The following is an 11370-nucleotide window of genomic DNA, read 5'->3' as shown; positions in this document are numbered from 1 at the left end:
ACAAATATAAGTCAGAATTAAAATAGAATCAAAGAAATTAGTACCTTCTTATCGAAGATTCTGCTGACTTCATTCAGTGCCCTGTCTAAGGCAGATACACGGTTCTGAGGCCAAGGACCATTATCACAGTTCTGCAGATACTTATTTACGTCTTTGATGGATTTTTGCAACCTGGAAGTATAAGAAGGCATTTAGGTGGATATAAATAATATCAAGTGGTCACATATATCTATGTGAACAAGGTGTTTAAGGGAGACGAAAGAGAGAGAGAAAGAGGAAGACAGAATAAGAGTCAGGTGAGAGAGTGTGTGTGTGTAAGACAAAGGAAGAAGAGAGAAAAAGCACACAATGATATGCAAATGTGTATTCATGTGTGTGTGTGTGAGGAGAGAGAGAGGACGGAATGTGTGTGTGTGAGAGAGAGAGAGAGGGAGGGAATGTATGAGAGAAAGAGAGAGAGAGAGAGAGATGTAGAAGAGAAGAAAGATTCCTTACTTGGCTTTGTGTTCAGATTCAGCAATCTGAGTTTTCCCAGAAAGAGAATTCTCATATTCAACTCCTCTGTGGAGACAAAAAAATAAAATAACAGTTCTTCAAGAGACAGTTTTGTTGTTTATTAAACACACATATACACACACACACAATCTGAAACACATACAAGCACACACACACGCAAAATCCTAAACACACACATCATCATCATTTAACGTCCGCTTTCCATGCTAGCATGGTTTGGACGATTCGACTGGGGACTGGCAAACAAGATGGCTACACCAGACTCCAGTCTGATTTGGCATGGTTTTCTACAGCTGGATGCCCTTCCTAACGCCAATCACTCCAAGAGTGTAGTGGGCACTTTTACGTGCCACCGGCATGAAGGCCATTCAGGAGGTACTGGCAACGGCCACGCTCAAATGGTGTTTTTACACATACAAACGCACACACATACACACAATTTGAAACGCATACAAACACACACAATGTGTAACACATCCAAAGTTGGTTCTCCAGTTTTGAAACTTGGTGCTTGTTTAGTAATCCAAACATTAAAAGTAAAATAATCACACCAAAAGAAGAAGCCCCAATGTGATAGCTCAACCTGCTAGAAATAGCAGCCAAATCACTCACTTTGTCTCATATATTCTACCATTTAAAAAGAAAGCAGATAATGCAGTATGTGTGAAAATAAGATGAGACAGTCAACTGAGGCTATCATTACCAACCTTAACCAATTCATAATTTACATCTTTTACTTGCTCCAGTCATTAGACTGTGGCCATGCTGGGCACTGCCTTGAAGGATTTATAGCCAAAAGAGTTAACCTCAATACATATTTATTTAAGCCTGGTACTTATTCTATCAGTCTCTTTTGCTGACCCACTACGTTACAGTGATGTAAACACACCAACACTGGTTGCCAAGCAGTGAAGGGGGGGAAAAACACAAACACAAAGACACACACATATCAGAACAAGTGAAATCTACAAACTGTCTACTACTACTACTACTACTACTACTACTGGCAGAATTTGTACTCAATTTAAAGACAAACAAAACGCTGCTAAGCGTTTTGCCTGGTGGGCTAACAATTCAGGCAGCTCGCCACCTTAATAATAATAATAATAATAATAATAATAATAATCCTTTGTGCTGGAAGCACAAGGGCTCAAATTTTGGAGAAGGGATTAAGTCGATTACATCGATCCCAATGCGTAACTGGTACTTATTTAATCAACCTCGAAAGGATGAAAGGCAAAGTCGACCTCGGTGGAAATTGAACCCAGTACACAACCGCAGACGAAATACCGCTGAGCATTTCGCCCGGCGTGCTAACTGCCTTTCATAATAATAATAATAATAATAATAATAATAATCACTAACCTTAGCATCATTCGTTGACGCAGTTTCTTACAGCGCTTCTTTAGGGCTTTCTGCCTTTCCCTCTCTGAGGCTATTACAGGGTGGGTGCTGGCATCAGGGGCATCAATGATATGTTTCAGGTTAAAGGTTTCCTGCAGGAGAGAAAATTTCATTGTCACTATCCTCCTCCTCATCATCATCATTATAAACAACATCCCTTCCTCATTACAATCATCGAACATCGTCATCACAACCATCAACAACATCACAACCACCGCAACCCAATAACATTGTTATCAAGATCATAACCAACATCATCATCATCATTGCCACCACAACCATCATCATCACCACCACCACAATTATCACAGTCATCACTGGAAGCCTGTTAACCAACCGGTTTCCAATAATGATGGTGGTTGTGGTGCTGACATTGGTTATGCTGCTGGTGCTGATTCCCAATGATGCAACATGTAAACAATAAAACAACAAGTGGACATCTTTGTTACAAATCTGAGACTTGACTAAGACAAAACACTTACTATATCTTGTTTGGAGACCAATTCTTTTGACATAGTTTGTAACATGGTTTCTTTATGTTTCTTGCCTCGCAAATGGCTCAGAAGATGGACTTCTGAGAGAATCTGAAATGAAATTAAAAAAGAAAAAAACAACCGTAAATACAAAACTCACATGAAGACTTATTCTCCAAAATTTGAGCAAATATTTGGTTCTTCAAACTAAACAAAGTAAGCATAGTTTAACTTATACAAGTTAACCCTTTAGAGTTTATACCGGCCATATTCGGTCTGAATATTCTATATGTTTTGTGTTCAAACTGACTGGATCCTGACTCTCACACTTACCCTACAATGTCATTTTCAAGATAAACAAACAATCACATGATCAAAATTTTGAAGCTGTGAGATAATGCAGGATTAATTCAAAACAATGTAAGTATAAATGGCGGTGCCCCAGAATGGTCACAGTCCTTGGACTGAAACTTAACAAAGAAAAAATAAATAAAATAAGCATTATGTGTGACAGAGCAATCTAAATGTTAAAAGGTTAATAAATCATCATCATCGTTTAACACTTGCTTTCCATGCTGACATGAGTTGGATGGTTTGACATGGTGCTGGCTAGCAGGGAGCTGTCCAGACTCCAGCTGTCTGTTGAGGCATGGTTTCTACAGCTGGATGCCCTTCCTAATGTAATGCCCTGTTAAACAAAATAGGGACTTTGAAAGAAGTCTCTATAAAACTAAATTTTAAAAATCAAACAGGTACGGAGGCCCACTAGAATAAAATGGTAATCAAAGAGGTCTGCAGATAAAAAAAAATGGTTGAGAACTGCTGCTCTAAATGAAGTACACTTCACATTTTTCTCAATTATATTAGAGTATAAGTGGCTGGAGGTCATGTCCACTGCATGAAGACTATTAGAGAGCCAGGTCAGATCATTATAACCAACATCATCATTGCTCTCGACTGATTCTGCTGTACCCATGGTGGCTAAAAGAGGTACCATATTTTACAGACATGTACCTCCTGTTATAAATAACATACCCAATAATTACTAATGACTAAATGACACCTGTCTTCAGAACTGGGCATTCTTCTCGAATTCTTTAGTATGCCACACAAGGATTCCACAAACCAAAACTTACCAAAACATTACAGACTTTGCACAATTTCTTCTGGTCATATGGGGTAAGCTGTGGTGCTTCATTGTGGTCTTCAGTCGAGTGCCGCAATACACTCATCTCAAAAGCTTTCTCTCGTATTTGTTGAAGAATTTCCTGATGGCGCTGTGTACTTTCGTCTTGCTGTAAGAATCAATGACAATTCAGAAAACATTAGGAAACAAAACAAAAAAAGAAAGTGGATGTTTGCTGTTTCAGGTTTGCTATTTGGTTGATTAGTTAAGGTTTTGGGAATGCTGACCCACCTATGTGTATGTGTATGCATACATACAGAATAGGTTAACAGTTTTACCTTAACAATTTCTAACTTAACTGTTTCAACATCTTAACTAACCAAATAAGTGTATAGCTTTATATATATGTGTGTGTGTGTGTGTGTGTGTGTGTGTGTATACAGGAGTGGCTGTGTGGTAAGTAGGTTGCTTACCAATCACATGGTTCCAGGTTCAGTCCCACTGCATGGCACCTTGAGCAAGCATCTACTATAGACTCGGGCCAACCAAAGCCTTGCGAGTGAATTTGGTAGATGGAAACTGAAAGAAGCCCATCGTGTGTATATAGACATATATATATGTTTGTGTGTCTGTGTTTGTCCCCCTACCATCGCTTGACAACCGATGTTGGTGTGTTTACGTCCCTCTGTAACTTAGCAGTTCGGCCTAAGAGACCGATAGAAAAAATACTAGGCTTACAAAGCATATGTCCTGGGGTCGATTTGTTTGACTAAAGGCAGTGCTCTTGCATGGCCACAGTCAAATGACTGAAACAAATAAAAAAGTATATATATATATTTATGTGCGAGTTTAGAGGGATACATTATCCAGGTGGATACTGTGGTAGCTCTGTTCGCTTCAAGCCAAGCTGGTTGAAAGATGCTGAATGAAGCTGCACAGAAAATTATGCCCAGTTGCGTATGCAACTGCCCACACTTTGTACAGTGGAAATGCATGAGTCATCGTAACCATAACAATATATGGTATGACATTGTAAAATTAAAAGGAAATAAATTCTCAGGATGTACCAGTCTCCATATTCTCTATCGTTATAATTTTTGCTTTTGTGTGTATATATATATATATATATATATCATCGTTTAACATCTGTCTTCCCTGCATGCATGGGTAGGACGATTGACAGGAGGTGGCCAGGTAGTAGACTACTCCAGGCTATCGTGTCTGTTTTGGCAGGTTTTTTTACGACTGGATGCTCTTCTTAACACCAACATACATACAAAGACTAGTATTTCTGGTACTATTTTAATAAATTCCAGACTTTGTTTTAAAACAAACTTACTCTGTAAATAATATACTTAACCAGGAATTTCAGCTTAGACATATGATATTCTCATTTAAAATAAAACTACATACATACAGTTGATAGCGAGAATATGCAACTGAGCATAATGAAGTTGCATCCTGGATTATAACGTGTGTGTGTGTGTGTGTGTGTACATACACACACATTGCTCCCACCTATTTTCTCCATCTTAAACGACAGGGTAATGTGAGTGCCTCTATATACATGGTCTATTAATTTGCTAAAAATAGCAGCTGAGTATCTCTCAAATCACACCCAACCATCAAAATCAAAGAACACACTAGATAATCTGGTCCCAGATGAACAAAAGACATTTTCTATTTTTGGTGAAACAGTTGTGTGTTGGCATCAAATCATTGGTGCTGAGCTAAAATTTCCTTGTTTCACTAATGTAAAACAGTTGCATAGAAAATAAGCCGAGGCAAAGAGAAGAAAGTAAGGGAGGCAACTCAGACACTAACTTTGATCTGGATTTATATCTGGATGTAGAAAATCTAAGAGCAGAGCCAAGAAAGAGAAAAATCTTGACATTGGCACCGAAATACTTTCGCTTCACAGGAAAATTAAGAACTCAAAGGAAACAGTGAATCTTTGAATAAGACAATGAAATAGTTTTATTGTATTTATCAAACATCAACAGACAAAAGAGGTAAAGACAATTATGGAGGATAGCTTAGGGGCTGAGCTCCCAACAAACTGGTATTTTATGTATAATGGTTGCTGTTTAGCCCCAGGTCAGACATGATCAAGCCTTCTTATAATCAAAGACTTTCCAACCATGACTCTCTTGTAATATATTTGGAACCACATTTTTCAATGGTGTCTTTTCAGTAGGACACACTGTCAAGTGTGACTTGAGGGAGATTTGGCTGCTAAGTCTAGTAGGCTGAGAGGCTGCATAATGGTCCCATCGCTGGTCCACTGGTCTTGTAATCCACAATTCTGCATCTAAATTCTATAGAATAACGACAGATTGCACAATAGTATTTAATGTGATTATATCCAGGTGATTAGAGGGCAATATCCAGGTGATTATATTATCCAAGTGATTACAGGGCAATAATTACTGATACCATAATAGAATTCAAACTTGGCAGCAGATTTAGAAATGTCTTTAGTGAGAAACTTCCAGGAAGTTAGGAATACCCTATCACCATCATCATCAACATCATTTAACGTCCATTGTCCATGCTGGCATGGGTTGGACAGTTTGATCAAACCTGGTAAGCTGGAAGGCTACACCAGACTCCAGTCTGATTTGGCATGGTTTCTAAGGCTGGATGCCCTTCCTAATGCCAACCACTCCAAGAGTGGTAATACCTATGTAATAGCTATAATATCAATAATAGATATAAACTTATGTAACACCTATAATATAGGTTTAAAATTTTGGCACAAGGCCAGCAATTTGAGGAAAGGGCACAAGTTGAATATATCAACCCCAGTGCTAAACTGGTACTTATTTTACTGACCCTGAAAGGACGAAAAGCTAAGTGGACCTCAGCAGAATTTGAACTCGGAACATAAAGACAGACGAAATGCCACTAAGCACTTTTCCCAGTGTGCTAACGATTCTGCCAGCTCGAAGCCTTAAGAATAATAATATTGATTTCAAATTCTGGCACAAGACCAGCAATTACATCGACCCCGCCACTACTGTTTAATTGGTACTTATTTTATCGACCCCAAAAGGATGAAAGACAAAGCTGACCTCAGTAGAGTTCGAACTCAGAAAGTAAAGACAAACAAAATATCATTAAGCACTTCGCCTAGCATGCTAACAATTCTATCAGCTTGCCACCTTAAATACCTGTAATATAATATCTGTAATACCTCTAAAGGGTGACCCCCTTTGGTCATGAATGACCATGGGATTGCATTTAGAAAGTTACCTTCTGAGGCACAAGTCCAGGCAAGGTTGTTTATAGAAGACCAGCAGTCGCCCATGCATACCAGTCTCCCCTCTCCACACCACCGATGTTATCCAAGGGAAAGGCAAAGAGCCTGATACAGCTTGGCACCAGTGATGTCGCAACTCATTTCTACAGCTGAGTGAACTGGAGGAACATGAAATAAAGTGTCTTGCTCAAGAACACAGCATGCATCCCGGTCTGGGAATTGAACTCACAACCTCAAGATCGTAAGCTCGACGCGCTAACCACTGAGCCATGCGCCTTCACATTTGTGAATACCTCTATAATATCGTATATAACAAACACCCACATAAAATCAATAAGTTTACAGTTCATCAGATGACATAAAATCAGATTTCATTTAGAATCTCTTCACTCACTTTCTGTTGAATTTTCTTCTGTAATTCTTGGATCTGAGCTTGCTGCTGGGCATTTAAAGCAGCCAATCTTTCTTCACGTTCTCTGAAAATAGAAGTGGAATTCAGTTGCGACATGTTTCAAGTTGGTAAAAGTTTACTTACATGAAGCATTCTGTAGATGAAAGAAACTGTCTACCATGTAAGAAGGTATATTATATTACACGCTAATCATTCTACATTCCTACATGTTCATTACTCTGAAAAAGCCTGCTTCCTAACCTCCCAGGAATCCAAAACTGAAGAACTGGAGGAAAATATCTTGGCTTCAGAGACACAACTAAACATCTGTAGTGTACACACGCACACACACACACACACACACACACACACACACACACACACACACACGTTTGTGTGATAGGAGGAGATAGTTGTGTCGTTAACATTTCCGCTTCCCATCTACATGGATGTCGGTTCAGTCCCACTGCATAGCAACTTGGACAAGTGTCTTCTACTATAGCCCTGGGTCAACCAAAGCCTTGTGAATGGATTTGGTAGACAGAAACTGAAAGAAGCATATCACCAACATATATCATTTATGTATGTATATATATGTATGTACATTAGTGAAGTGTAACTGTATGTTTGTGGGACTGAACTTGAAGCCACATGGTGAAGCAACTGACTTCTCCGCCTTTCTATGTTGTAGATATTATTTTCAAAAGTCTCATGGATCAACAACTGACAAAAATCAAAATAAGACAACAGCACTCACCGCTCTTTGGCCCGTAGAACCTCCAGTCGTTCCTTTTCTTTTTCTTGCAGTTGTTGGATAACCCTGGCATCACGTTGCTTCCTCTTTTCCTGCATCTCATGGAGACGCTTCTTACGATCAGCTTCCAGAGCTTTCCGTCGTTCCTGTCAAAAGGACATAAACAGGGAATCAGGACCTGGTTTTTCAGCATCAACATATGATGAAGCGAAACAATGGTTCCGTTGAAATGTGAATGTTGGTCCTTGATATCATGAATCTACATTCACATCACAACTGAACATGTATGAAGAAGGCAGGGCAGCTAAAAGGGAGATGGTAGCAACTACAGCAACAAAGCAGGGGTTCTGGTTAAATATCAGTGACATGGTTTACAACATGACAATACTGTGGCAGGAGCAAGTTGTAGCTAAACTTGCTACATGTGAGAACAGCAACTTGAGAAACCTGGAAACAAGAAGTGCGACATGACAGGGTCACATTTAGGAGAAGGACTGCTAGATGATGCAACTCCAAGAATGATCACTCCAGTAAGAGTTGCCACTTGACAAGGAGGCAAACAGAGACAGCTAAATGTGAAAAGCGCAGGCAGAAATTGCCACATGAGAAGAGTGATAACAGAGACTGCTTCATTTGAGAAATATAGACATGAGAGGAAGGCAAACAAGAATTGGTACATGAGAAGGGTGTAAGCAAAAATTCCTATGACAAAAGTACAAAGATTTAGTGTAACGACAGCATCCTTTTTACGCCATGGTTTTGATGCCTCGGTATAATGACTTTGGTTTTTCCAGGCACAACTCCAAACAATGGTAAATGAATCAGTTATGAAAATGAATCAGTTATGATGATGAAGATGATGATGATGGCGCTGACCAAGATTTACTTACTTCTACTGCAGCTTCCTTAGCTAACTTCTCTTCATGTTTTCTTTGACGCTCTTCCTACAAAAAGACAAATTCAAATTAGTGTAAATTTATATATAAAAAAAAAAAAACCTAAATAAGTAAAATGATATTTTGAAAGATTTAAAACGAAATACGAAAGCATCAGAGGAAAGAAGAAAATAAAGGACGCCAAACTGGATATATTTGTATTTATAATATAGATCTGTAACCCACACACACACACCATTATCATCATCATTTAATGTCTGCTTTCCATGCTGGCATGGCTTGGACTGTTTGAGAGGGATGGCTAGACAAAAGACTGCACCATGCTTCATTGTTTTGACATGGTTTTTATGGCTGGATGCCCTTCCTAACACCAACCATTCTACAGAGTAGACTGAATGCTTTATATATATATATATATATATATATATACACACACACACACACACACACACACACACACACACACACACACACATTGGTAGAAATGAACAGGAGAACAAGTTCTCAATGCAAATAGTTGCATACAAAAAATTTATTTGATCAAAGCAGTTGGTTGCCGAGTTTCTTTATGTAAACCAAGACATTAATGTTTGGAAACTTCAAGTGTAATGGTTTACATCTTCACCCAAATAAATTATCTATCTACAATACCTATATATGTGTGTGTGTATATATATACACAAAGTATGGGGTGTGGTTATAGTTTACAGGTGATCTAAACGATTAGGCACGCTAGATAAGTGCTGTAATGGATTACTAGGGTTCCAAGCCAAAACGGTAGTTATGGAGCCATTGCAGATTTCCGATTAACAATTATATATATGTGTGTGTGTGTGTGTGTGTGTGTGTGTGTGTGTGTGTGTGTGTGTGTGTGTGTGTGTGTGTGTGTGTGTGTGTGTAGGTGCAGAGGAGTGGCTGTGTGGTAAGTAGCTTGCTTACCAACCAAATGGTTCCGGGTTCAGTCCAACTGTGGCACCTTGGGCAAGTGTCTTCTACTATAGCCTCAGGCTGACCAAAACCTTGTGAGTGGATTTGGTAGATGGAAACTGAAAGAAGCCCGTCGTATATGTGTGTGTGTGTGTGTGTGTGTGTGTGTATATATATATATGTGTGTGTGTGTGTGTGTGTGTGTCCACCATTTCTTGACAACCAATACTGGTGTGTTTACATCCCCGTAACTTAGTGGTTCGGCAAAAAAGACCGATAGAATAAGTACTAGGCTTACAAAGAATAAGTCCTGGGGGGGCGATTTTCTCGACTAAAGGCGATGCTCCAGCATGGCCGCAGTCAAATGACAAACAAGTAAAAGAGTAAAAGAGAGAGAGTATACACACACACACACACACACATATATATACATCATCATCACTTAACATTCATTCTTCATGCTGGCATGGGTCAGATGGTTTGACGAGAGCTAGCAAGCCTGAGAAATGTACCAAGCGCTATTTTCTGTTTTGACATGGTTTCTACAGCTGGATGCATTATGGTATTTACATTAAAAGCTCATCCATTGATATATATATACATTCACAAATATATACATTTATATATACACACATATATATATACATTTACACATGCATTTATTTCATATATACATGTATAACGGTAATACATCGCAAGCTAGGCATTGACTAATACACATACATTTATACCATATATACACACATATATATGTATAATGTCGTTTATATTAAAAGCTTAGACTCTGATTTTCATACATATGCACACATATAAACAGTCTATAGAGCAAATGAAGAAAAATATTTAAAATGAAACATCGTAAGGTAAATAAAATATATCCAAAGCTTATCCATAGAATAATAGCCATGCAGACAAACAGATTGTTAAATATAAAATTACGTGATATATTTCGTGGAAACAATATCAACCACATGAATACCTGGTTTCATGGGAAATACAAGAATTATCGGCTGTGATCAGAATGTAGAAAGAATCCAGTTCTTGGAGAATGTTTGACCAAGTTCCGATTCTTGATTCAAACCAAATTCGTTTATTTTGTTTAATGACTTGAGGTAAAGTATGAACAACAGAAATACATTCAATTTTACTTATGTAGCCCTTGGGCCAAAATAAAAATGTGCCACATGTGTGCATGTCTCCCTTGATGCTTCACCACCACTACCTCTTTCCAGCTCTACACCAGTCCCTCCCACCCTCTCTTCTAGAATACGAGTAGCCATGGAGCACTCCAATAGCAAGGTACTTATTCTGTTCTGGACCCTTCCCTCCTAGCATTAAGCCAGCTGACCCTCAACTGTGCCCTACTCAGTCATAAAGGATCTTAGTCTTGCAAGCTGCATAGTCACCTCATTAGTGTTGGTGTTGCGCAGGAGTGGCTGTGTGGTAAGTAGCTTGCTTACCAACGACATGGTTCCGGGTTCATTCCCACTGTGTGACACCTTGAGCAAGTGTCTTCTACTATAGCCTCGGGCCGACCAAAGCCTTGTGAGTGGATTTGGTAGACAGAAACTGAAAGAAGCCTGTCGTATATATGTATATATATATATATATATATATATAT

The 11370-nt window shown here is 38.8% G+C and overlaps 1 protein-coding gene across 1 annotated transcript in view; it reads right to left on the bottom strand.

Annotated features, from left to right (window-relative positions):
- LOC106884496 (S phase cyclin A-associated protein in the endoplasmic reticulum) overlaps positions 1 to 11370 on the bottom strand; it is a 225176-nt gene that overhangs the window by 168125 nt on the left and 45681 nt on the right. The window contains exons 13-20 of the mRNA XM_052973411.1: positions 8817 to 8870; positions 7930 to 8072; positions 7176 to 7257; positions 3530 to 3688; positions 2403 to 2504; positions 1882 to 2012; positions 496 to 561; positions 45 to 171 (exon numbers count right to left, since the gene is read on the bottom strand). Coding sequence (XP_052829371.1) covers positions 45 to 171; positions 496 to 561; positions 1882 to 2012; positions 2403 to 2504; positions 3530 to 3688; positions 7176 to 7257; positions 7930 to 8072; positions 8817 to 8870 — 864 coding nt within the window. The remainder of the gene's footprint in view (positions 1 to 44; positions 172 to 495; positions 562 to 1881; positions 2013 to 2402; positions 2505 to 3529; positions 3689 to 7175; positions 7258 to 7929; positions 8073 to 8816; positions 8871 to 11370) is intronic.

The sequence above is a fragment of the Octopus bimaculoides genome, chromosome 15 (genome assembly GCF_001194135.2).
Source record: "Octopus bimaculoides isolate UCB-OBI-ISO-001 chromosome 15, ASM119413v2, whole genome shotgun sequence".
Taxonomy (NCBI): Eukaryota; Metazoa; Mollusca; class Cephalopoda; order Octopoda; family Octopodidae; genus Octopus; species Octopus bimaculoides.
This window is presented reverse-complemented; position numbering and strand designations above follow the sequence as displayed.